At 44.3% G+C, this 27798-nt stretch overlaps 2 protein-coding genes and 1 long non-coding RNA gene across 9 annotated transcripts in view; 2 read left to right on the forward strand and 1 right to left on the reverse strand.

Moving 5' to 3' along the window:
* LOC115115361 (uncharacterized) overlaps nt 1-26424 on the reverse strand; it is a 109351-nt gene extending 82927 nt beyond the window's left edge. Inside the window, exons 1-3 of the long non-coding RNA XR_010464676.1 lie at nt 26334-26424; nt 22540-22642; nt 21805-21884 (exon numbers count right to left, since the gene is read on the reverse strand). This is a non-coding gene — a long non-coding RNA (uncharacterized LOC115115361). The remainder of the gene's footprint in view (nt 1-21804; nt 21885-22539; nt 22643-26333) is intronic.
* On the forward strand, nt 22294-27637 carry olfml1 (olfactomedin-like 1). Its single transcript, XM_029643852.2, has 3 exons — nt 22294-22648; nt 23616-23898; nt 24018-27637. The coding sequence occupies exons 1-3, from the start codon at nt 22532-22534 to the stop codon at nt 24797-24799; spliced, it is 1182 nt and encodes a 393-aa protein (XP_029499712.1). The 5' UTR covers nt 22294-22531; the 3' UTR covers nt 24800-27637.
* LOC115115357 (liprin-beta-2-like) overlaps nt 27181-27798 on the forward strand; it is a 110226-nt gene continuing 109608 nt past the window's right edge. For 5 of the 7 annotated variants that reach the window (XM_029643849.2, XM_065022395.1, XM_065022396.1 and 2 more), the window contains exon 1: nt 27181-27269. The gene's annotated coding sequence lies outside the window, so the exon portion shown is untranslated. The remainder of the gene's footprint in view (nt 27270-27798) is intronic. The other 2 variants (XM_065022392.1, XM_065022393.1) reach the window with 2 other exon arrangements.

Genomic DNA, 27798 nt, shown 5'->3' on the forward strand with positions numbered 1-27798 from the left:
CTACCAGGGTGTTCTCTTAATGTGATGGTGGACTAGTCTAGCCTCCAAAGGTGTTCTCTTAATGTGATGGTGGACTAGTCTAGACTCCCAGGGTGTTCTCTTAATGTGATGGTGGACTAGTCTAGCCTCCCTGGGTGTTCTCTTAACGGGATGGTGGACTAGTCTAGCCTACCAGGGTGTTCTCTTAACGGGATGGTGGACTAGTCTAGCCTACCAGGGTGTTCTCTTAATGTGATGGTGGACTAGTCTAGCCTCCAAAGGTGTTCTCTTAATGTGATGGTGGACTAGTCTAGACTCCCAGGGTGTTCTCTTAATGTGATGATGGACTAGTCTAGCCTCCCTGGGTGTTCTCTTAACGGGATGGTGGACTAGTTTAGCCTACCAGGGTGTTCTCTTAACGGGATGGTGGACTAGTCTAGCCTCCCAGGGTGTTCTCTTAATGTGATGGTGGACTAGTCTAGCCTACCAGGGTGTTCTCTTAACGGGATGGTGGACTAGTCTAGCCTACCAGGGTGTTCTCTTAATGTGATGGTGGACTAGTCTAGCCTACCAGGGTGTTCTCTTAATGTGATGGTGGACTAGTCTAGACTACCAGGGTGTTCTCTTAATGTGATGGTGGACTAGTCTATCAGGGTGTTCTCTTAATGTGACGGTGGACTAGTCTAGCCTACCAGGGTGTTCTCTTAATGTTACGGTGGACTAGTCTAGCCTACCAGGGTGTTCTCTTAATGTTACGGTGGACTAGTCTAGCCTACCAGGGTGTTCTCTTAATGTGACGGTGGACTAGTCTAGCCTACCAGGGTGTTCTCTTAACGGGATGGTGGACTAGTCTAGCCTACCAGGGTGTTCTCTTAATGTGACGGTGGACTAGTCTAGCCTACCAGGGTGTTCTCTTAACGGGATGGTGGACTAGTCTAGCCTACCAGGGTGTTCTCTTAATGTGACGGTGGACTAGTCTAGCCTACCAGGGTGTTCTCTTAATGTGATGGTGGACTAGTCTATCAGGGTGTTCTCTTAATGTGATGGTGGACTAGTCTAGACTACCAGGGTGTTCTCTTAATGTGATGGTGGACTAGTCTAGCCTCCCTGGGTGTTCTCTTAATGTGATGGTGGACTAGTCTAGCCTCCATGGGTGTTCTCTTAATGTGACGGTGGACTAGTCTAGACTACAAGGGTGTTCTCTTAATGTGACGGTGGACTAGTCTAGACTCCCAGGGTGTTCTCTTAATGGGACGGTGGACTAGTCTAGACTACCAGGGTGTTCTCTTAATGTTACAGTGGACTAGTCTAGACTACCAGGGTGTTCTCTTAATGTTACAGTGGACTAGTCTAGACTACCAGGGTGTTCTCTTAATGTTACGGTGGACAAGTCTAGACTCCCAGGGTGTTCTCTTAATGTTACGGTGGACAAGTCTAGACTACCAGGGTGTTCTCTTAATGTGACGGTGGACTAGACTCCCAGGGTGTTCTCTTAATGTGACGGTGGACTAGTCTAGACTACCAGGATGTTCTCTTAATGTGACGGTGGACTAGACTAGACTCCCAGGGTGTTCTCTTAATGTGACGGTGGACTAGTCTAGACTACCTACCAGGGGTGTTCTCTTAATGTGACGGTGGACTAGTCTAGCCCCAGGGTGTTCTCTTAATGTGACGGTGGACTAGTCTAGCCTACCAGGGTGTTCTCTTAATGTGACGGTGGACTAGTCTAGCTACCAGGGTGTTCTCTTAATGTGACGGTGGACTAGTCTAGCCTACCAGGGTGTTCTCTTAATGTGATGGTGGACTAGTCTAGCCTACCAGGGTGTTCTCTTAATGTGACGGTGGACTAGTCTAGCCTACCAGGGTGTTCTCTTAACGGGATTGGACTAGTCTAGCCTACCAGGGTGTTCTCTTAATGTGACGGTGGACTAGTCTAGCCTACCAGGGTGTTCTCTTAACGGGATGGTGGACTAGTCTAGCCTACCAGGGTGTTATCTTAATGTGATGGTGGACTAGTCTAGACTACCAGGGTGTTCTCTTAATGTGATGGTGGACTAGTCTAGGGTGTTCTCTTAATGTGATGGTGGACTAGTCTAGACTACCAGGGTGTTCTCTTAATGTGATGGTGGACTAGTCTAGCCTCCCTGGGTGTTCTCTTAATGTGATGGTGGACTAGTCTAGCCTCCATGGGTGTTCTCTTAATGTGACGGTGGACTAGTCTAGACTACAAGGGTGTTCTCTTAATGTGACGGTGGACTAGTCTAGACTCCCAGGGTGTTCTCTTAATGTGACGGTGGACTAGTCTAGACTCCCAGGGTGTTCTCTTAATGTGACAGTGGACTAGTCTAGACTACCAGGGTGTTCTCTTAATGTTACAGTGGACTAGTCTAGACTACCAGGGTGTTCTCTTAATGTTACGGTGGACAAGTCTAGACTCCCAGGGTGTTCTCTTAATGTTACGGTGGACAAGTCTAGACTACCAGGGTGTTCTCTTAATGTGACGGTGGACTAGACTCCCAGGGTGTTCTCTTAATGTGACGGTGGACTAGTCTAGACTACCAGGATGTTCTCTTAATGTGACGGTGGACTAGGTGGACTCTTAATGTTACGGTGGACTAGTCTAGCCTACCAGGGTGTTCTCTTAATGTGACGGTGGACTAGTCTAGCCTACCAGGGTGTTCTCTTAATGGGATGGTGGACTAGTCTAGCCTACCAGGGTGTTCTCTTAATGTCTGGACTAGTCTAGCCTACCAGGGTGTTCTCTTAACGGGATGGTGGACTAGTCTAGCCTGGGTGTTCTCTTAATGTGATGGTGGACTAGTCTAGACTACCAGGGTGTTCTCTTAATGTGATGGTGGACTAGTCTATCAGGGTGTTCTCTTAATGTGACGGTGGACTAGTCTAGCCTACCAGGGTGTTCTCTTAATGTTGGTGGACTAGTCTAGCCTACCAGGGTGTTCTCTTAATGTTACGGTGGACTAGTCTAGCCTACCAGGGTGTTCTCTTAATGTGACGGTGGACTAGTCTAGCCTACCAAGGTGTTCTCTTAACGGGATGGTGGACTAGTCTAGCCTACCAGGGTGTTCTCTTAATGTGACGGTGGACTAGTCTAGCCTACCAGGGTGTTCTCTTAACGGGATGGTGGACTAGTCTAGCCTGGGTGTTCTCTTAATGTGACGGTGGACTAGTCTAGCCTACCAGGGTGTTCTCTTAACGGGATGGTGGACTGTCTAGTGGTGTTATCTTAATGTGATGGTGGACTAGTCTAGACTACCAGGGTGTTCTCTTAATGTGATGGTGGACTAGTCTATCAGGGTGTTCTCTTAATGTGATGGTGGACTAGTCTAGACTACCAGGGTGTTCTCTTAATGTGATGGTGGACTAGTCTAGCCTCCCAGGGTGTTCTCTTAATGTGATGGTGGACTAGTCTAGCCTCCATGGGTGTTCTTGTGGACTAGTCTAGCCTACCAGGGTGTTCTCTTAATGTGATGGTGGACTAGTCTAGCCTCCAGGGTGTTCTCTTAATGTGATGGTGGACTAGTCTAGACTCCCAGGGTGTTCTCTTAATGTGATGGTGGACTAGTCTAGCCTCCCAGGGTGTTCTCTTAACGGGATGGTGGACTAGTCTAGCCTACCAGGGTGTTCTCTTAACGGGATGGTGGACTAGTCTAGCCTACCAGGGTGTTCTCTTAATGTGATGGTGGACTAGTCTAGCCTCCAAAGGTGTTCTCTTAATGTGATGGTGGACTAGTCTAGACTCCCAGGGTGTTCTCTTAATGTGATGATGGACTAGTCTAGCCTCCTGGGTGTTCTCTTAACGGGATGGTGGACTAGTTTAGCCTACCAGGGTGTTCTCTTAACGGGATGGTGGACTAGTCTAGCCTCCCAGGGTGTTCTCTTAATGTGATGGTGGACTAGTCTAGCCTCCCTGGGTGTTCTCTTAATGGGATGGTGGACTAGTCTAGCCTACCAGGTGTTCTCTTAACGGGATGGTGGACTAGTCTAGCCTACCAGGGTGTTCTCTTAATGTGATGGTGGACTAGTCTAGACTACCAGGGTGTTCTCTTAATGTGATGGTGGACTGTCTATCAGGGTGTTCTCTTAATGTGACGGTGGACTAGTCTAGCCTACCAGGGTGTTCTCTTAATGTTACGGTGGACTAGTCTAGCCTACCAGGGTGTTCTCTTAATGTTACGGTGGACTAGTCTAGCCTACCAGGGTGTTCTCTTAATGTGACGGTGGACTAGTCTAGCCTACCAGGGAACGGGATGGTGGACTAGTCTAGCCTACCAGGGTGTTCTCTTAATGTGACGGTGGACTAGTCTAGCCTACCAGGGTGTTCTCTTAACGGGATGGTGGACTAGTCTAGCCTACCAGGGTGTTCTCTTAATGTGACGGTGGACTAGTCTAGCCTACCAGGGTGTTCTCTTAATGTGATGGTGTTCTATCAGGGTGTTCTCTTAATGTGATGGTGGACTAGTCTAGACTACCAGGGTGTTCTCTTAATGTGATGGTGGACTAGTCTAGCCTCCCTGGGTGTTCTCTTAATGTGATGGTGGACTAGTCTAGCCTCCATGGGTGTTCTCTTAATGTGACGGTGGACTAGTCTAGACTACCAGGGTGTTCTCTTAATGTGACGGTGGACTAGTCTAGACTCCCAGGGTGTTCTCTTAATGGGACGGTGGACTAGTCTAGACTACCAGGGTGTTCTCTTAATGTTACAGTGGACTAGTCTAGACTACCAGGGTGTTCTCTTAATGTTACAGTGGACTAGTCTAGACTACCAGGGTGTTCTCTTAATGTTACGGTGGACAAGTCTAGACTCCCAGGGTGTTCTCTTAATGTTACGGTGGACAAGTCTAGACTACCAGGGTGTTCTCTTAATGTGACGGGGACTAGACTCCCAGGGTGTTCTCTTAATGTGACGGTGGACTAGTCTAGACTACCAGGATGTTCTCTTAATGTGACGGTGGACTAGACTAGACTCCCAGGGTGTTCTCTTAATGTGACGGTGGACTAGTCTAGACTACCAGGATGTTATCTTAATGTGACGGTGGACTAGACTCCCAGGGTGTTCTCTTAATGTGACGGTGGACTAGTCTAGCCTACCAGGGTGTTCTCTTAATGTTACGGTGGACTAGTCTAGCCTACCAGGGTGTTCTCTTAATGTGACGGTGGACTAGTCTAGCCTACCAGGGTGTTCTCTTAACGGGATGGTGGACTAGTCTAGCCTACCAGGGTGTTCTCTTAATGTGACGGTGGACTAGTCTAGCCTACCAGGGTGTTCTCTTAACGGGATGGTGGACTAGTCTAGCCTACCAGGGTGTTCTCTTAATGTGATGGTGGACTAGTCTAGACTACCAGGGTGTTCTCTTAATGTGATGGTGGACTAGTCTATCAGGGTGTTCTCTTAATGTGACGGTGGACTAGTCTAGCCTACCAGGGTGTTCTCTTAATGTTACGGTGGACTAGTCTAGCCTACCAGGGTGTTCTCTTAATGTTACGGTGGACTAGTCTAGCCTACCAGGGTGTTCTCTTAATGTGACGGTGGACTAGGCCTACCAAGGTGTTCTCTTAACGGGATGGTGGACTAGTCTAGCCTACCAGGGTGTTCTCTTAATGTGACGGTGGACTAGTCTAGCCTACCAGGGTGTTCTCTTAACGGGATGGTGGACTAGTCTAGCCTACCAGGGTGTTCTCTTAATGTGACGGTGGACTAGTCTAGCCTACCAGGGTGTTCTCTTAACGGGATGGTGGACTAGTCTAGCCTACCAGGTGTTATCTTAATGTGATGGTGGACTAGTCTAGACTACCAGGGTGTTCTCTTAATGTGATGATGGACTAGTCTATCAGGGTGTTCTCTTAATGTGATGGTGGACTAGTCTAGACTACCAGGGTGTTCTCTTAATGTGATGGTGGACTAGTCTAGCCTCCAGGGTGTTCTCTTAATGTGATGGTGGACTAGTCTAGCCTCCAGGGTGTTCTCTTAATGTGATTGTGGACTAGTCTAGCCTACCAGGGTGTTCTCTTAATGTGATGGTGGACTAGTCTAGCCTCCAAAGGTGTTCTCTTAATGTGATGGTGGACTAGTCTAGACTCCCAGGGTGTTCTCTTAATGTGATGGTGGACTAGTCTAGCCTCCCTGGGTGTTCTCTTAACGGATGGTGGACTAGTCTAGCCTACCAGGGTGTTCTCTTAACGGATGGTGGACTAGTCTAGCCTACCAGGTGTTCTCTTAATGTGATGGTGGACTAGTCTAGCCTCCAAAGGTGTTCTCTTAATGTGATGGTGGACTAGTCTAGACTCCAGGGTGTTCTCTTAATGTGATGATGGACTAGTCTAGCCTCCCTGGGTGTTCTCTTAACGGGATGGTGGACTAGTTTAGCCTACCAGGGTGTTCTCTTAACGGGATGGTGGACTAGTCTAGCCTCCCAGGGTGTTCTCTTAATGTGATGGTGGACTTCTCCTCCTGGGTGTTCTCTTAACGGGATGGTGGACTAGTCTAGCCTACCAGGTTGTTCTCTTAACGGGATGGTGGACTAGTCTAGCCTACCAGGGTGTTCTCTTAATGTGATGGTGGACTAGTCTAGACTACCAGGGTGTTCTCTTAATGTGATGGTGGACTAGTCTATCAGGGTGTTCTCTTAATGTGACGGTGGACTAGTCTAGCCTACCAGGGTGTTCTCTTAATGTTACGGTGGACTAGTCTAGCCTACCAGGGTGTTCTCTTAATGTTACGGTGGACTAGTCTAGCCTACCAGGGTGTTCTCTTAATGTGACGGTGGACTAGTCTAGCCTACCAGGGTGTTCTCTTAACGGGATGGTGGACTAGTCTAGCCTACCAGGGTGTTCTCTTAATGTGACGGTGGACTAGTCTAGCCTACCAGGGTGTTCTCTTAACGGGATGGTGGACTAGTCTAGCCTACCAGGGTGTTCTCTTAATGACGGTGGACTAGTCTAGCCTACCAGGGTGTTCTCTTAATGTGATGGTGGACTAGTCTATCAGGGTGTTCTCTTAATGTGATGGTGGACTAGTCTAGACTACCAGGGTGTTCTCTTAATGTGATGGTGGACTAGTCTAGCCTCCCTGGGTGTTCTCTTAATGTGATGGTGGACTAGTCTAGCCTCCATGGGTGTTCTCTTAATGTGACGGTGGACTAGTCTAGACTACAAGGGTGTTCTCTTAATGTGACGGTGGACTAGTCTAGACTCCCAGGGTGTTCTCTTAATGGGACGGTGGACTAGTCTAGACTACCAGGGTGTTCTCTTAATGTTACAGTGGACTAGTCTAGACTACCAGGGTGTTCTCTTAATGTTACGGTGGACAAGTCTAGACTCCCAGGGTGTTCTCTTAATGTTACGGTGGACAAGTCTAGACTACCAGGGTGTTCTCTTAATGTGACGGTGGACTAGACTCCCAGGGTGTTCTCTTAATGTGACGGTGGACTAGTCTAGCCTCCCAGGGTGTTCTCTTAATGTGACGGTGGACAAGTCTAGACTCCCAGGGTGTTCTCTTAATGTTACGGTGGACAAGTCTAGACTACCAGGGTGTTCTCTTAATGTGACGGTGGACTAGACTCCCAGGGTGTTCTCTTAATGTGACGGTGGACTAGTCTAGACTACCAGGATGTTCTCTTAATGTGACGGTGGACTAGACTAGACTCCCAGGGTGTTCTCTTAATGTGACGGTGGACTAGTCTAGACTACCAGGATGTTATCTTAATGTGACGGTGGACTAGACTCCCAGGGTGTTCTCTTAATGTGACGGTGGACTAGTCTAGCCTACCAGGGTGTTCTCTTAATGTTACGGTGGACTAGTCTAGCCTACCAGGGTGTTCTCTTAATGTGACGGTGGACTAGTCTAGCCTACCAGGGTGTTCTCTTAACGGGATGGTGGACTAGTCTAGCCTACCAGGGTGTTCTCTTAATGTGACGGTGGACTAGTCTAGCCTACCAGGGTGTTCTCTTAACGGGATGGTGGACTAGTCTAGCCTACCAGGGTGTTCTCTTAATGTGATGGTGGACTAGTCTAGACTACCAGGGTGTTCTCTTAATGTGATGGTGGACTAGTCTATCAGGGTGTTCTCTTAATGTGACGGTGGACTAGTCTAGCCTACCAGGGTGTTCTCTTAATGTTACGGTGGACTAGTCTAGCCTACCAGGGTGTTCTCTTAATGTTACGGTGGACTAGTCTAGCCTACCAGGGTGTTCTCTTAATGTGACGGTGGACTAGTCTAGCCTACCAAGGTGTTCTCTTAACGGGATGGTGGACTAGTCTAGCCTACCAGGGTGTTCTCTTAATGTGACGGTGGACTAGTCTAGCCTACCAGGGTGTTCTCTTAACGGGATGGTGGACTAGTCTAGCCTACCAGGGTGTTCTCTTAATGTGACGGTGGACTAGTCTAGCCTACCAGGGTGTTCTCTTAACGGGATGGTGGACTAGTCTAGCCTACCAGGGTGTTATCTTAATGTGATGGTGGACTAGTCTAGACTACCAGGGTGTTCTCTTAATGTGATGGTGGACTAGTCTATCAGGGTGTTCTCTTAATGTGATGGTGGACTAGTCTAGACTACCAGGGTGTTCTCTTAATGTGATGGTGGACTAGTCTAGCCTCCCTGGGTGTTCTCTTAATGTGATGGTGGACTAGTCTAGCCTCCATGGGTGTTCTCTTAATGTGATTGTGGACTAGTCTAGCCTACCAGGGTGTTCTCTTAATGTGATGGTGGACTAGTCTAGCCTCCAAAGGTGTTCTCTTAATGTGATGGTGGACTAGTCTAGACTCCCAGGGTGTTCTCTTAATGTGATGGTGGACTAGTCTAGCCTCCCTGGGTGTTCTCTTAACGGGATGGTGGACTAGTCTAGCCTACCAGGGTGTTCTCTTAACGGGATGGTGGACTAGTCTAGCCTACCAGGGTGTTCTCTTAATGTGATGGTGGACTAGTCTAGCCTCCAAAGGTGTTCTCTTAATGTGATGGTGGACTAGTCTAGACTCCCAGGGTGTTCTCTTAATGTGATGATGGACTAGTCTAGCCTCCCTGGGTGTTCTCTTAACGGGATGGTGGACTAGTTTAGCCTACCAGGGTGTTCTCTTAACGGGATGGTGGACTAGTCTAGCCTCCCAGGGTGTTCTCTTAATGTGATGGTGGACTAGTCTAGCCTCCCTGGGTGTTCTCTTAACGGGATGGTGGACTAGTCTAGCCTACCAGGTTGTTCTCTTAACGGGATGGTGGACTAGTCTAGCCTACCAGGGTGTTCTCTTAATGTGATGGTGGACTAGTCTAGACTACCAGGGTGTTCTCTTAATGTGATGGTGGACTAGTCTATCAGGGTGTTCTCTTAATGTGACGGTGGACTAGTCTAGCCTACCAGGGTGTTCTCTTAATGTTACGGTGGACTAGTCTAGCCTACCAGGGTGTTCTCTTAATGTTACGGTGGACTAGTCTAGCCTACCAGGGTGTTCTCTTAATGTGACGGTGGACTAGTCTAGCCTACCAGGGTGTTCTCTTAACGGGATGGTGGACTAGTCTAGCCTACCAGGGTGTTCTCTTAATGTGACGGTGGACTAGTCTAGCCTACCAGGGTGTTCTCTTAACGGGATGGTGGACTAGTCTAGCCTACCAGGGTGTTCTCTTAATGTGACGGTGGACTAGTCTAGCCTACCAGGGTGTTCTCTTAATGTGATGGTGGACTAGTCTATCAGGGTGTTCTCTTAATGTGATGGTGGACTAGTCTAGACTACCAGGGTGTTCTCTTAATGTGATGGTGGACTAGTCTAGCCTCCCTGGGTGTTCTCTTAATGTGATGGTGGACTAGTCTAGCCTCCATGGGTGTTCTCTTAATGTGACGGTGGACTAGTCTAGACTACAAGGGTGTTCTCTTAATGTGACGGTGGACTAGTCTAGACTCCCAGGGTGTTCTCTTAATGGGACGGTGGACTAGTCTAGACTACCAGGGTGTTCTCTTAATGTTACAGTGGACTAGTCTAGACTACCAGGGTGTTCTCTTAATGTTACGGTGGACAAGTCTAGACTCCCAGGGTGTTCTCTTAATGTTACGGTGGACAAGTCTAGACTACCAGGGTGTTCTCTTAATGTGACGGTGGACTAGACTCCCAGGGTGTTCTCTTAATGTGACGGTGGACTAGTCTAGACTACCAGGATGTTCTCTTAATGTGACGGTGGACTAGACTAGACTCCCAGGGTGTTCTCTTAATGTGACGGTGGACTAGTCTAGACTACCAGGATGTTATCTTAATGTGACGGTGGACTAGACTCCCAGGGTGTTCTCTTAATGTGACGGTGGACTAGTCTAGCCTACCAGGGTGTTCTCTTAATGTTACGGTGGACTAGTCTAGCCTACCAGGGTGTTCTCTTAATGTGACGGTGGACTAGTCTAGCCTACCAGGGTGTTCTCTTAACGGGATGGTGGACTAGTCTAGCCTACCAGGTGTTCTCTTAATGTGACGGTGGACTAGTCTAGCCTACCAGGGTGTTCTCTTAACGGGATGGTGGACTAGTCTAGCCTACCAGGGTGTTCTCTTAATGTGATGGTGGACTAGTCTAGACTACCAGGGTGTTCTCTTAATGTGATGGTGGACTAGTCTATCAGGGTGTTCTCTTAATGTGACGGTGGACTAGTCTAGCCTACCAGGGTGTTCTCTTAATGTTACGGTGGACTAGTCTAGCCTACCAGGGTGTTCTCTTAATGTTACGGTGGACTAGTCTAGCCTACCAGGGTGTTCTCTTAATGTGACGGTGGACTAGTCTAGCCTACCAGGGTGTTCTCTTAACGGGATGGTGGACTAGTCTAGCCTACCAGGGTGTTCTCTTAATGTGACGGTGGACTAGTCTAGCCTACCAGGGTGTTCTCTTAACGGGATGGTGGACTAGTCTAGCCTACCAGGGTGTTCTCTTAACGGGATGGTGGACTAGTCTAGCCTACCAGGGTGTTATCTTAATGTGATGGTGGACTAGTCTAGACTACCAGGGTGTTCTCTTAATGTGATGGTGGACTAGTCTATCAGGGTGTTCTCTTAATGTGATGGTGGACTAGTCTAGACTACCAGGGTGTTCTCTTAATGTGATGGTGGACTAGTCTAGCCTCCCTGGGTGTTCTCTTAATGTGATGGTGGACTAGTCTAGCCTCCATGGGTGTTCTCTTAATGTGATTGTGGACTAGTCTAGCCTACCAGGGTGTTCTCTTAATGTGATGGTGGACTAGTCTAGCCTCCAAAGGTGTTCTCTTAATGTGATGGTGGACTAGTCTAGCCTCCAAAGGTGTTCTCTTAATGTGATGGTGGACTAGTCTAGACTCCCAGGGTGTTCTCTTAATGTGATGGTGGACTAGTCTAGCCTCCCTGGGTGTTCTCTTAACGGGATGGTGGACTAGTTTAGCCTACCAGGGTGTTCTCTTAATGTGATGGTGGACTAGTCTAGCCTCCCAGGGTGTTCTCTTAATGTGATGGTGGACTAGTCTAGCCTCCCTGGGTGTTCTCTTAACGGGATGGTGGACTAGTCTAGCCTACCAGGGTGTTCTCTTAACGGGATGGTGGACTAGTCTAGCCTACCAGGGTGTTCTCTTAATGTGATGGTGGACTAGTCTAGCCTCCCAGGGTGTTCTCTTAATGTGATGGTGGACAAGTCTAGCCTCCCTGGGTGTTCTCATTAAGTACTTTAGTTTTTCTCCCCTTCTGCACTCAAATTAAACTGGTAGACAAGGGGGTTATCCAAATAGAGCCACAGGAATCACACTGTTTTCTGTGTTTTCTCTCTCTTCATTCAATTTGGAAGTTATTAACAACAACCGGCTCCACACACCAGGACTGTTGGAGAAACCCATTTCAGATCGGGAAAGGTGAATTGTGTTACAGATCCTTCCTTAAATAAGTTGACCACTATTTGTTTGAATAACTTAAGAATAATACAAAGTAAACATAGATGAATTTATTGTTTAAGTAATTTGTGTATTACTTAAATCGCAGACATCCATTTCACCTCTATACACTACCATGCCCCATTAGGCCTGGTTTACTCTATGGAGTGCTCTGATCTTTATGATTCCTCATTAGCCAGTCTGACTCTCAGCTCATTACGGCAGGAAGAGGAAGTGTGGCCCACTTTCATGCTCTCATCTAAATGGACGGCAATCAGAGGAGCGGCCGTATGGGGCTTCTGCCATCTACAGTGCTGTGATTTAGAGCCAGCCTGGATCAGGGGCAAAATTGAGATTATTCCACCAGCGAGCAGCACTTAGTTGAAAGAGCAGCAAATGAGGTCACTTAGTCTGCAAACACAACTGTATCATCGAGGGATTCACACATTGACTATTAGCAGATAACTGCCCTGCCTATATCACAATAATGTCTTGCTATCGTCTGACCCGTTGCTCATTGAACTAAACGTGTGTGATCTTTTGGAGTTCAGGACGATAACAAAACAAAAACATTGGTGGGTCGAGATAGAAATTCTTGGAGGGCAATCTAATTAGGCAAAGCATTTCAGCATTCTAACGAGCAAAAAGGGGCTGTCTTTTTTTCCAACAACAAGAAAATTCATAATAGGTGTTGACATGGGGCTCCCACTAAAATGGGTCATGTAAATATGTTGAGGGGAAGTCGTTGAATTATTCAAAGTTTCAGAACTCTGGATGGATCCTCATTGAGGAACTGGGAGGGCCACAGAGCTCCTCCAGAGCCCAGGGACTGACGGAGAGCACATTGCGGTGCGGTGGGAGAGAACAGCTACAGGACCTCCCCTGGGACCCCTGTTCACTTAGCTAACGTACTGTACCATGAATCCCACTCTGGGCTGCACAGGGCACACAGGTTTATGGGGCCAGTTGCAGCTGGTTCTTACATTTCTGAGGAAGAACAATGTTTGCCAACATAAAATAATTGATCCTTCAATTACTTTATCAGTGTTTATTAGCTTTCTTGTAAGACTGTCTTACTTGTTCCATTTTGTTTTACTCTCAGCAGCTTTTGGAACATCTTATCTGTTATTAATATGAACCAGATACACATACTCTTGAGTATGGTCTCTACAGTAGACAGTCGATAAGAGTCAAGAGCTGATTCTGAAGCTGGTCTTAATGCCTCATCCACATACAGCCCAGATGTTGACCAGACAGACTATGGAATCAGATACCAATAGGATTATCCAGCCATGTGCTTTTGACCAAGATGACTGTGTGGTCTGGCATCCAGGGAAGAGACAGCAGCATCCCAATGAGAAACAGAAAGCACTTCAGAGTCAGTCTGCCAGTGTTTACTCCATCCATCTCCATTAAAGGGATACATCCACGCTAATCTCGGCTCACAGCATGGCTCTCATCTCCTTATTTTGGATCACAAAACGACATACTCCCTGCAGTTGATCTCTTGTTCAGTCTCTTCTATTTACAGTTTCATTGTAGTCACCAGATATCGAACAGAAGAAACTTGATTTGAAACATAAAACAATATCAACAAAGAGAGACAACTTATTCAAGTAGAATATACTTCTTCCTGTCAAGGTAATATTCCAACATAAAAGGCTCTCTTCATGTTATTGGGGACATTGGGCCTGGACAATGGACACAAAGCAGTGCATTTGTCCTATTCTTCCAATTGTCTTTCAGAGGGACATCTTCAGGGGATCAAGAGACTGTGGCTGCCTGTTATATTTAACAACAACATTCCCATCACTAAACAGACAGCATCTGATGGAGGAGAACTTGCTTTAAACAAAGTAAAGCAGAATCACAAGCTTTTCGAGGGATCATCAGATTCAGGGGTACAGTTGAAGTCGGAAGTTTACATACACTTAGGTTGGAGTCATTAAAACTCGTTTTTCAACCACTCAACAAATTTCTTGCCAACAAACTATAGTTTTGGCAAGTCGGTTAGGACATATACTTTGTGCAATTGTTTACAGACAGATTATTTCACTATATCACAATTCCAGTGGGTCAGAAGTTCACATACACTAAGTTGACTGTGCCTTTAAACAATTTCCAAACACCTGAAGGTACGACGTTCATCTGTACAAACAATAGTATGCAAGTATAAACACCATGGGACCACGCAGCCATCATACCGCTCAGGAAGAAGACGTGTTCTGTCTCCTAGAGATGAACGTACTTTGGTGCGAAAAGTGCAAATCAATCCCAGAACAACAGCAAAGGACCTTGTGAAGATGCTGGAGGAAACATGTACAAAAGTATCTATATCCACAGTAAAACGAGTCCTATATCAGCATATCCTGAAAGGCTTCTCAGCAAGGAAGAAGGCACTGCTCAAAAACTCCCAGAATTCCACCATCTTATTATGGGAAGCTTGTGGAAGGCTACCTGAAACGTTTGACACAAGTTCAGCAATTTAAAGGCAATGCTACCAAATTCTAATTGAGTGTATGTAAACCTCTGAGAACTGGGAATGTGATGAAAGAAAGAAGTAATTCTCTCTACTACTATTCTGACATTTTACATTCTTAAAATAAAGTGGTGATCCTAACTAACCTAAGACAGGGAATTTTTACTCGGATTAAATGTCAGGAATTGTGAAAAACTGAGTTTAAATGTATTTGGCTAAGGTGTATGTAAACTTCCGACTTCATAACTTAGGAATGCAAAAATACATTGGATAACACTCTCTCTAATGTAATGTAAACTCTTAGAATAAAGGGTTAGAAAAAGGGTTCTTTGGCTGTCCCATAGGAGAACCATTTTTGGTTCCAGGTAGAACTTTTTTCGATTCCATGTAGAACCCTATGTGAAAAGGTTCCTACATGGACCTCAAAAGGGTTCTACCTGGAACCAAAAGAGGTCGACCTGGAGACAAAAAAAGGGTTCTTCAAAGGGTTCTCCTATGGGGAAAGCTGAATAACCCTTTTAGGTTCTAGATAGCACCTTTTTTCTGTGAGTGTAATAACATTTTCAGAGATCTAAAATTGCGTTGCCATGTTCTATTCATGGTGTAGATTGTGCAGATAAAAACTTGAGAGAATATATGATGCATATGTACATGTCATTTCTGGTTCTCATTAGCTATTCACTGACGGATGCATACCAAGCACCATCATATGGTGGAATTTCCTTAGTTGAGCAGATGACTCTCACATACGCTATAAAGATGTACAGTTCAGAGCATGTACAGGCACAGACATGCACACACACATACACAGTGTCCTTTCACTGTCCACGCTGTTACAAGCTCGACTCTCCCGCCCAAATGATGTCTCACAACGCACTGAGCAAAGGGGCATCTCTCCATACGGAATTTTGGATAATGTCCTTGAAGTTCGAGAGAATGTCATAATTTTGTATTCTGATTCACACTGATGTAAGATAGTGGTGGAAGCGTGAAAAAGAAAGATGCGAGGGAATTATGAAAATGGGCGAGAGGGTTGTGCTGGTTCAGAAGAATTGGGGAATTGCTAATGCCTTCATTTGGTAGCTGAAGGAGACATTGCTTGCTGTTGCAGACAGTTTCACAATACTTTAGGGGGAATATGTTCCTCTGCTGTTGAACTACCTACACAATCACAGGATCAACTGTGCAACAGCAAAATAGTCATTAGAGTCAATATATCAATAACAATGGAACAGACAGGTCAGTGCAATCTATAGCTGGATTCATCATGGTTAATTAGGTAACAACAAGCTTTAACAAGGACCTGGTAAGGTTTCTAAGATCTATGTCTAAAGTAAATCCAATGTGGTAAAGCATGATACAAGGCAAAACATTACCAAGCAGCACTGTCTTTGATTAAGGTTCAGGACTGTGTCCTGACTGTGTAAACATTACAAACCTATTGGGACCCTTAGAGAGATAGACAGGATCATTACTGACAGGGAGAATAAGCATCATACTAAAAAATGCTTATTTGTCTTTACTCTCTGTGGGGAACACATCAGCTAGAGAGAAACTCATTTTGGAAACATTCACCATTTACTTTGGATTGCATGTGGACTGAATACCAGTGCAAGTTTTTATTTGCATGGGATAAAGTGCATTCGGAAAGTATTCAGACCCCTTGACTCCTTCGACATTTTGTTACATTACAGCCTTATTCAAAAATGGGACTAAATAAAAACAAATCCTCAGCAATCTACATACAATATCTCATAATGACAAAAGCAAAAACAGTTTTTTACAAATGTTTACACATGCATAAAGAAAAAGATACGTTATTTACATAGGTATTCAGACCCTTTACTATGAGGTGCATCCTGTTTTCATTGATCATCCTTGAGAGGTTTCTACAACTTGATTGGAGTCCACCTGTGGTAAATACAATTTTTTGGACATGATTTGGAAAGGCACACACCTGTCCATATAAGGTCCCACAGTTGACAGTACATTTCAGAGCAAAAACCAAGCCATAAGATCAAAGGAATTGTCCGTAGAGCTCCGAGACAGGAATGTGTCGAGGGGCAGATCTAGGGAAGGGTATCAAAACATTTCTGTAGCATTGAAGGTCCCGAAGAACTAAGTGGCCTCCATCATTCTTAAAAATGGAAGAAGTTAAGAATCACAAAGATTCTTCCTAGAGCTGTTGGGGGAGAAGGGCCTTGGACAGGGAGGTGACCAAGAACCTGATGGTCACTCTGACAGAGCTATAGAGTTCCTCTGTGGAGATGGGAGAACCCTCCAGAAGTACTCCAGAAGTATCTCCGCAGCACTCCACCAATCAGGTCTTTATGGTAGAGTGGCCAAGCGGAAGCCACTCCTCAGTAAAAGGCACATGACAGCCCACTTGGAGTTTGCCAAAAGGCACCTAAAGACTCTCATAACATGAAAATCAAGATTCTCTGGTCTGATGAAACCAAGATTGAACTCTTTGTCCTGAATGCCAAGCGTCACGTCTGGAGAAAACCTGGCACCATCCCTACGATCAAGCATGGTGGTGAGGATGTTTTTCAGCGGCATGGACTGGGTGACTAGTCAGATCGAGGCATAGATGAACGGAGAAAAGTACAGAGAGATCCTTGATGAAAACCTCAGGACCTCAGACTGGTGCGAAAGTTCACCTTCCAGCAGGACAACAACCCTAAGCACACAGCCAAGACAATGCAGGAGTGGCTTCGGGAAAAGGCCCAGCCAGAGACCGGACTTAAACCTGATCGACTCTGGAGAGATCTGAAAATAGCTGCGCAGCAACGCTCCCCATCCAACTTGAAAAAGCTTGAGAGGATCTGCAGAGAAGAATGGGAGAAACTCCCCATATACAGGTGTGCCAAGCTTGTAGTGTCATACCCAAGAAGACTTGAGTCTGTAATCGTTGCCAAAGGTGCTTTAGTAAAGTACTGAGTAAAGGGTCTGAATACTTATGTAAATTAGCCAACATTTCTGAAAACAGTTTTTACTTTGTCATTACGGGGTATTGTGTGTAGATTGATGAGGGGAAAAACAAAACAATTTAATCAATTCTAGAATTAGGCTGTAGCCTAACATAATATCGTAAAAGCCAAGGGGTCTGAATACTTTCCAAAGGCACTGTAATCTATGGCAGCACCCGAGGGGCTTCCATTTTCAAGCTCTACCTGTAGATTTTGCGGTGACGTAGTGTCCCTATGAGTAACAGAACACTGAGCAACTAGAGAACATTACCAACCGCTATGCTACGTATTTTGTGCTGGCTGCCCCACCACCACAGAAAGCACCGAGGCAGGCTGAAACTCAAGAAAGCAAAAAAAGAGACCATGTTTGTATGTGGCTTTATTAACTGAAAATGCTATGCCCCACTTGCCCTGGTTGTACACAATTTTGCAACATTTTGGCTCATGAGCTCTACTACTTAACACTACTGGCTGAAATTCTACAAAAACTCTGCTGTATAATTTTAAGTGGAAAGTGTTAGTCTGTTGATTTGCCAACCTCAGGCGAGTATAAGCGCATCAGAGATGGCAGATGCTACAGCAGCTCTTAGTGTCTTCAAAAAGTATTCATACCCCTTGGCTTATTTCAGATTGTGTTACACCCTGAATTCAAAATGGATTAAATCAACCCACCTCAACACCCCATAATGAAAACATGTTTAGATTTATTGAAAATGTATTGAAAATGAAATACAGAAATATCTTATCTTACATACTGTAAGTATTCCCCTGAGTCAATACATGTTAGAATCACCTTGGGCAGCGATTACAGCTGAGTCTTTCTGGCAAAGTCTCTAAGAGCTTTGCACACCTGGATTGTTCAATATTTGCCCTTTATTCTTAAAAAGAAAATGTAAACTCTGTCAAATACAACTATTTTCAAGTCTTGCCATAGATTTTCAAGCAGATTTAAGTAAAAACTGTAACTCGGCCACTCAGGAACAGTCACTGTCTTCTTGGTAAGCAACTCCTATATACATTTGACCTTGTGATTTAGGTTGTTGTCTTGCTGAAAGGTTCATTCATCTCCCAGTGTCTGGTGGAAAGCAGACTGAACCAGGTTATTGTCCTGCTGAAAGGTTCATTCATCTCCCAGTGTCTGGTGGAAAGCAGACTGAACCAGGTTGTTGTCTTGCTGAAAGGTTCATTCATCTCCCAGTGTCTGGTGGAAAGCAGACTGAACCAGGTTATTGTCCTGCTGAAAGGTTCATTCATCTCCCAGTGTCTGGTGGAAAGCAGACTGAACCAGGTTATTGTCCTGCTGAAAGGTTCATTCATCTCCCAGTGTCTGGTGGAAAGCAGACTGAACCAGGTTATTGTCCTGCTGAAAGGTTCATTCATCTCCCAGTGTCTGGTGGAAAGCAGACTGAACCAGGTTATTGTCCTGCTGAAAGGTTCATTCATCTCCCAGTGTCTGGTGGAAAGCAGACTGAACCAGGTTATTGTCCTGCTGAAAGGTTCATTCATCTCCCAGTGTCTGGTGGAAAGCAGACTGAACCAGGTTATTGTCCTGCTGAAAGGTTCATTCATCTCCCAGTGTCTGGTGGAAAGCAGACTGAACCAGGTTATTGTCCTGCTGAAAGTTTCAATCATCTCCCAGTGTCTGGTGGAAAGCAGACTGAACCAGGTTATTGTCCTGCTGAAAGGTTCATTCATCTCCCAGTGTCTGGTGGAAAGCAGACTGAACCAGGTTATTGTCCTGCTGAAAGGTTCATTCATCTCCCAGTGTCTGGTGGAAAGCAGACTGAACCAGGTTATTGTCCTGCTGAAAGGTTCATTCATCTCCCAGTGTCTGGTGGAAAGCAGACTGAACTAGGTTATTGTCCTGCTGAAAGGTTCATTCATCTCCCAGTGTCTGGTGGAAAGCAGACTGAACCAGGTTATTGTCCTGCTGAAAGGTTCATTCATCTCCCAGTGTCTGGTGGAAAGCAGACTGAACCAGGTTTTTCCTCTACGATTTTGCCTGTGCTTAGCGCCAAACTCCCCAGTCCAATGATTACAACCATACCCATAACATGATGCAGCCACCACTATGCTTGAAAATATGGAGATTGGTACTCAATAATGTGTTGTATTTGATTTGCCCCAAACATACCACTTTGTATTAGGGACAAAAAGTTCATTACTTTGCCACATTTTTTGCAGCATTACTTTAGTGCCTTGCTGCAAACAGGATGCAGGTTTTGGAATGTGTTTATTCTGTACAGGCTTCCTTCTTTTCACTCTGTCAATTAGGTTAGTATTGTGGAGTACCTACAGTGTTGATTCAGCCTCTTACTACAGTCCTTTAACTGGTCAAATCACTGAGCGGTTTCCTTCCTCTCCAGAAACTGAGTTAGGAAGGACGTCTATATCTTTGTAGTGACTGGGTGTATTGGTACACCTTCCAAAGTGTAATTAATAACTTCACCATACTCAAAGGGATATTCAATGTCTGCTTGTTATTTTTTTTACTCGTCTACCAATAGGTGCCCTTCTTTGCGAGGCATTGGAAAACCTCCCCGGTCTTTGTGGTTGAATCAGTGTTTGAAATTCACTGCCCAACTGAGGGCCCTTACAGATCATTGTATGTGTGTGTGAGGTACATAGATGAGGTAGTCATTCAGAAATAATGTTAAACACTATTATTGCACTGTTACGTTCCCCACACATACAATGATCTGTAAGGTCCCTCAGTCTAGTAGTGAATTTCAAACGCCGATTCAAACACAAAGACCAGGGAGGTTTTCCAATGCCTCGCAAAGAAAGGACATTTCAAAAAACATCATTCCACACGCCAATGACCAAACATAGCAATTTAATCCATTTTAAATGCAGGCTGTAACACAAAATGTGGAAAAAGTCAAGGGGTGTGAATACTTTCTGAAGGCACTGTATGTTGGGTGGGCTAGCATTTTATCATATCAGATACAGTGAATATCAATTTGTTATCATGGAATTAGTCAATCTTATTTTGCATGCTGAAATCTCAACATATGTATAACATCTGGATATCCATTTGAGTGGTCATGTTCCTTCAATTGGCAATGAACAGTTACAGCACAGAGTTTCCAAACACAGGGGCCCAACATGGCGAGACTTCAGAGAAAACCGTGCGAAGCAGACTCGGCAGACCAGTTTGGGGTTTGAGAAGTCAATAAAAGAAGAAATGTTTTTATTTAGTTGTTTGAATTTCTCTAAATCAAAAGGCAGAACCTAGATTCGAGCCAATGTGTTATTTCCTAGCCGTCAAAATTAGCCAAATATAGTCCTTTACACATTGTTTTGGGAATTTTCGATACTCCCTGTCTAGATTTCATGTCAGTGATTATTAGAGGGCTGTATGAATGTAGGTCCTTTATCATTTCTACACAGTTTAGGGGCCGGATTGGACCCCTCAAGGGCCGGATCCGTACAGTATGTTTGACGCCCCTGTAACTAAACCATCTTTGGTTACAGAACAACAGGAGTTATTTTCAAGGCTACAATGCTGAAGTCAACTGAAAGCAAACTTCTGCTGTCACATAGCCTGGCAGTTAAGAGTGTTAGTCCAGTAACTGAAAGATTACTGGTTTGAATCCCTGAGCCGATTAGTTAAAAAATCTGTTGATGTGCCCTAATTGCTCCTGTAAGTCGCTCTGGATAAGAGTGTCTGCTGTCTAGTGGAAATATGCTTTGACATTTGAAATGAGGTAACTTCCTGCCACTGAAAGGATAGTCAGATAAGTGGAAAGATGACATGGAAAATATTACCTGATCAAACCAGTTCTATGCAATTGAGCTTTTGAGGGTTGTTCACACACAGACAGATGATTGCAATATCTCATTGACAACAGACGGAAAGGACAAACCCATTCAGACAGATGAACCCTGAGGGGTAACCTATAACGCAGGATCAAGGAGTTAGCCAGCTAACTTGCCTAAACATTCTGATATAACTTTTATATTTTGTAGAAAGATAAGATTGAAATGGGCATGGTCGAATTTATTTAATATCTATGTTGTTCTTTTTTTGTGAACCATAAAATCAATAGTTATTTCTGGTTACTTATCAAAGTTAGCTAACTAATGGATTATACTTTTTAGTGTACCTGTCTGATTTCCGCCCCAGACATAAAGTGCTCATGCCTTACATCCAGGTTCATGTAGAGACCATGTCTAGTTGTTACTATTCAAGTTAAAAACACATCCCACCAATTGCATTATACAACAGCATACATCATTGATCATTAGGATTTGAATATAAATTGTGCCTTTTGCATTCACAAGGCATACTATACCACAACTTTAACTGTTAAGAGGAACTGATCAGGAGTGACATTCAAAAACTATCTGGATGAGGATTTTGCAAACGATTGTAGCCTATATCAAATTCTCAATAGCAAAACTGTATTAAAGGAGCGAAACAAACTTGCAGTGAAAGGTTACAGGAAGTGTCGATTGCTGAAAGTACACAAACTCTTTAAATGAACCAAAAACAAACGTACTGGACTGGATACAGCTGGCATGCAGGTCCTCAGGAGAAAATGAAAACTTCCGTCTTCTCCAGATAATGTGGCGCCACCTGCTGGTAGGAACAAGGTCACAGTCTGTTGGATTCAATGAAATCAACCCACAGAGGGATAGTTTTATTGGGCCAAAAGTAATCTTCTAAAACTATAAACAAAGATGAAGAAATCTAGTCAGAGCCTGTGCCTGTTCAACAGTTGTCTGACCAATGTTTCAACATCTAAAATATTGAAATAACCAAAACCTACAATTTTTCATAAATACATAATATATGATTACAATATCCAAAATAGACAGTATGCCTCAACATTTTGTGAAATCTTTATACAATGGGAGAAAAACAACAATCCAAAAAATAATAGATCAATGCATGCATTATAAAAACTCATTTGACCTTTATCCTGCATAGTTTGGTCTTTTTTCAGGACTGGGGACGTGTCAAGGGCCCATCTGGATAATATTACACGTTCTAAAGATGCAGCAGCCTGAGCAGAACTCTCTCTCAGAAGAAGGATTCAAAACCTTCCAGAACTGTCTCTCACGTCAACCAACAACAAACATACAGCCAGATGCCTCTGGAATTCAACCACACAACTCACCAGGGAGACATATTTTTAGGTTAGTTCAGAACTGAATTCTCTTAAAGGAATATACTTTTGTGGTTGTGTTTGAGAGTAGTTTAAATAAATCCTAAACGTGTGTTTGATGTATACCTGGATGTTGACACTGCTCGTCCTGAGCCTGGGGTTGGGGCATGCTCAGAGGTCCACCCAGGAAGCCTTCATGATGCAGTATTTTGAGAGGAGGATTGCCCAACTTGAGGTAAGAGACAAAAACAAAAGCCTAAAGACTCCAAACGACATGTTTTCTTCATTACACACAGAGAATGAATGGATTGGCTTATGGTCAAATAAAACTAATATCATATTTTCAGATTACTCTACCTCATTGTTTAGTCTGTATTGATAACATTACAGCAACACTAAACTAAAACCAATGTTAACAGCAAATCTCAAAACAAACTGTTCACTGTGACGATGCAAACCAGGGACTCCAATGCATATACACCCTACTCTCATTTGCCACCAAACATAGTTTGCAAATGTTTTTGTTTGTTAATGTGGTTAGAGTGTACCGCTAAGCATGTCCCAAAGTTCTTATACAAGCCATCACACGCAAGTAGAAATTGTTAACAATGTTAATTAAGAATTTAAGTTACACTGCTTCGATTTATCGACCTGAAAAAGGCAGTTTCATAAATTAGCAGCATTTCAATCTTCTCGATTTGTCAGTTGGGATAATTAGGAGTACAGAGTCATCTTCTTTCACTGGATTGAGGTAAGTTTTCGAGCCATATCCCACGCCGGCTCAACTCTGCGCTGATTAGGGCAGCCAAGCGTTTCTAAACTATTCTGGATCATTTCAGGAGCGCTTGGGCTGGAGTGACATTTGGTCCCATTTTTTTGTTTTACTCTGTAGTATGAGAATTACTGATGTTATAGGCGCTCTGCCTTAGAAGCCAGTTGTTTCCTCAGTTATTGGCTATTTAGATGATTGTTTGTCATTTTGAAAGTTTATGTTTATATGTCAGAGTTCATCAACGTCTTGTAAACATCCATGGTTCCATTTCACCTTCTGCACCTATAAATAAATACCTCCATTTTGCACCTGATTTTGTCTGAATCCTTATGCTTCACACCCCCTGACAAGACCACCTAGGGTCCACATTCTTACCTTCACATTGTGCCACTTCTTAAACAGCATCTGCTTGCTCACCTCTCTTGCCCAGGAGCGTCTGATCAAATGTGAGCAGAACACCCAGCAGGTGGACCAGAAGATCTATGACCTGTCTACAAAGGTGCGTGGCCAGCTGGCTAGCATGGAGGTGCACCGAACGGAGGTAAAGACTCAGGTGGATAATGTAGCCATGCGGGTGGAGCGAGTGGAGAGGGACGTGGAGTACCTGGAGAATAAGACCCCTAACCAGCCCCACATCGAGGTAGAGGAGGCCCTGATGGAACAGCAGATGAAAGACACCCAGAAGAAAATAGTAAAGATCACACTGGGGACAGGTACTTACGAAACTGATGTTAACTGGAAAACAATGTAATATACTTGTGTGTGTGTTGTACATGATATTGAGAAATAAATTAGGATACTTTCAATCTTACTCTTGTCCTTTCATGTATAGACTGCAACATAGCTCTCACTGGTGTGAAGTCTCTGAAGATAGTGAAGAAAGCAGGGGACGTCTATGGATCCTGGCTGAAAGACCCTACTAAGGGCTCTGCCAAAATCTATTTCTTCAGCGGGAATAAGAACAACACCGTACTGGAGTTTAAATCCTTGAAGACCTTCACTGAGGGAAGGCTCGCCCAGGCTCATCCAATTCAGCTCCCCTTTCCCTGGCAGGGAACTGGCCATGTGGTCTACAATGGCTTTCTGTACTATCACAGGGCAGACACACCCAACCAGATCTTAAAGGTGCATCTCCTCAACCGCACTGTGGCCGACAGTATGCTGCTGCCCGGGGTTGGCCGCCTGCCTACCTACGCCCTCACCACGCACACCTTCCTGGACCTGGCTGTGGACGAACTGGGCCTGTGGGTCATCTACTCTGACCCAGAGTTTGGGGGCAACCTGGTGATCACCAAGCTGGACAAGAGCAGCCTGGCTGTGGAGCACACCTGGGACACCACCTGTACGAGCCGTGATGCAGAGTCAGCATTCATGATCTGTGGAACACTGTACGTGGTGTATAACTCCCGCTACGGAGGGCGCTCCAGCATTCAGTGCCTGTACGATATCCACGACACCATCCACAGTGAGGAGAGCCCTGTGCTGTTCTTTCCTAAGCGCTACACCAACCACTACAGTATGCATTACCACCCCAAGGACAAGCAGCTGTATGCCTGGGACGACGGCTACCAGACCATCTACAAAGTGGACCTCAAGAGCAAGGCTGAAGTCTGACATGAGTCTACATTAAACGCTTATCAGTCATAGAACCACAGGCGTATTCAAAACAGAACTAATTAACAATGTTCATATTCTTATCATAATAGCCAACAATAATCCATTTAAGTTGAGGTAACACAATACACAGTTTACTCAAGGCCCATATTTTCACGTGACTTTCTGCAAGATTATAATAAACTGCATTTAAAAAGTTGTCTTTCTGGGAGCAATGTAGTGGTCCGATGGTTCTTAGTACAATGTAGTGGTCCGATGGTTCTTAGTACAATGTAGTGGTCCGATGGTTCTTAGTACAATGTAGTGGTCCGATGGTTCTTAGTACAATGTAGTGGTCAGATGGTTCTTAGCACAATGTAGTGGTCCGATGGTTCTTAGTACAATGTAGTGGTCCGATGGTTCTTAGTACAATGTAGTGGTCCGATGGTTCTTAGTACAATGTAGTGGTCCGATGGTTCTTAGTACAATGTAGTGGTCCGATGGTTCTTAGTACAATGTAGTGGTCCGATGGTTCTTAGTACAATGTAGTGGTCAGATGGTTCTTAGTACAATGTAGTGGTCCGATGGTTCTTAGTACAATGTAGTGGTCCGATGGTTCTTAGTACAATGTAGTGGTCCGATGGTTCTTAGTACAATGTAGTGGTCAGATGGTTCTTAGTACAATGTAGTCAGATGCTTCTTGGAGGTACAGTGACTGAAAATAAGTTTTTGCCAATGTGGCACTGTTGAACTGAATGAGGTGAGAGAGCTCTCCCAAAACAGTAGCTTTTTGCATAGTCATACATGTTTATGGAGCAACTTTTATGACCCTGCTGAACACATCAGAGCTCTAAAGATTGGATGTGCCTGTAAAGTAATGGAAAACAACTCAATCTGACATTTCCACAAGCTGATGGTACTATTCTATTAACAGACAAACCATATCTTCCTATTCCTGTTCCTATAATAATTTTGATATGAGCTTCTGATCTTTGTGGTGACTTTGAAAGGCAGTACATGGCATGTTATTATTGGTGTATGTATATGGCATAGCAACCACGTGAACAGGCTAATTGAGCATGGGCCAAGTGTAGTCAAGTGAGATTAGGTAGCTAGTAATAGAGCCCCACAGTTGGTGTCATAATACCCATAAAACCCGAGTGGTCAAACAGGCAAATGGTTCCAATCGTTTTTCCACCAATCATTATTCCCATAGGGAATTTTAGAAACACTTGGCTAGGCATACCCTGGCATGATGTTTTGAGAACTATGTAAATCACTCTCACAAGGTGCCTTGTATCAATATATTCAGCTCATTTACTCTCAGATTACAAAATGCTAATTAGCATCAAAGTAAACATCATGCAAGACTACAAATCCCTGCAAGCTCATGCACGTCATCTCTAGCTGACACCTTTGCTAACAGGTATTGTGTCAATTTAAAACTTGCACAAGACAGTTCAAAGAAATGTCAGTTTAAATAAATTGTATTTATTCATTACTAAATGCGTTACTAAATTAAAATAAAATTATATGTTAATCCAGAGATTCTTACCTTTGCCTTGATTCGGCAGTCTCCTCCAAATTATCATGGCATTTGTAGTTCTTTATGATAGCCACATAAACAGCTAATTAGCATTTAATTTTGGGGGGTAGATACAGGCGACTGTTTTGATAAATCACCTTGTCCTAGAGAGAGTTACATGGTTATCAAAACGTCACGCCAGGTAATCCCATAAGGGAAAAATGTATGGTGGAAAATGATAGAACCATTTCCTTGTTTGACTGCTAGGTTTTATGGGTATTATGACTCATGCTGTGGTAATCTAACCTGAGATATTGTTGCTGTGTTTTTTTGTATAACTATGCTTGTCTCACTTATAATCAGCAGATGGCACTGTTGTTAAGAACTTCAGCACAACGCCAGTGAGCCAAGCGTCCAAATGATAGGCTGGCTATATGTTTTAGTCCAACAGTCCTAGGGTATATAATACTGTGCACGTGCTGGGCCATGGCAGACTCAACCAAGTGAGATAAAAATTTGCACAGATAAATCGGGACCCCCCCCCCCATTTACACAAAAAAGTGTATTTATGTGTACACAAATAGCATACAGAAGATGTGATGAGTTGTAATATATTTATTACACGTGATTACAATAATTTGTTGCAGATTTGAGTTTACATGTCGTCTTGTTCACGTATTGGGAATGATGAGTAGCTAGAGCACATGGGCTGTGTAGTTTGATGGGATGGCACACCCTTAGAATCACATGATAGGTGATTGGTGGAGAGGCTTTATGATGAACACACTTATGGCGTTGGCAGCGCAAAGGCACATTCGGTCAATGCGCGGAGCATCCCATCGCTGAAGACACCACTTACAGTGCCAAGGACCATTTTATATCCAAGGTGGTCAATAGTGTATTTTGCAAGTTGCAGGGGAGGAATACGCGCTGGAGAGCAAGTCTCCGAAGTCGAGGATATTATAGGTAATGCCGAGACACTTGTTTTCTTCTTCTTATTTACTTAGTAAAGTTTGTATCCTACTCGCAGGTATTCATAATATAAGTAGATACGATTTAAAGCCTATCTGTAGCCGAATGTACGGCGGCTTTGTGAATAAACACAATTTTAATTGTTCTATACTATTTTTTTCCCCAAGTATGTTCAATACACTGATTTGCTTACGGAACAGGTGGATGAGCGCTGGGAAAGTGACAAGAATAAAACTTGTCTGAACATGACAATGCAGTTGTGTACAGTATGTGGTTTCAACAGTTTCTCAGCATTCCACAAGTATCTAAGCACTTGGCATGTAGCTTTATTTAAATAAAGTAGTAGTGGTTGTTTTTCTCAATTCGTTTTTGTTGCAGTTGCTTTCACACTTAGTAGTAAAACGATATGGTTTTCAGTTTATGTATGTATACAATTTATGTAAGAATTATGAGGAGAAAATGGGCTACATTGAATGCACACAAAGCAATTCCCTGCTTTTTAATGGTTTGTAGGGGTTTCTGT

This window comes from Oncorhynchus nerka, linkage group LG9a (assembly GCF_034236695.1).
Source record: "Oncorhynchus nerka isolate Pitt River linkage group LG9a, Oner_Uvic_2.0, whole genome shotgun sequence".
NCBI classification, from domain to species: Eukaryota; Metazoa; Chordata; class Actinopteri; order Salmoniformes; family Salmonidae; genus Oncorhynchus; species Oncorhynchus nerka.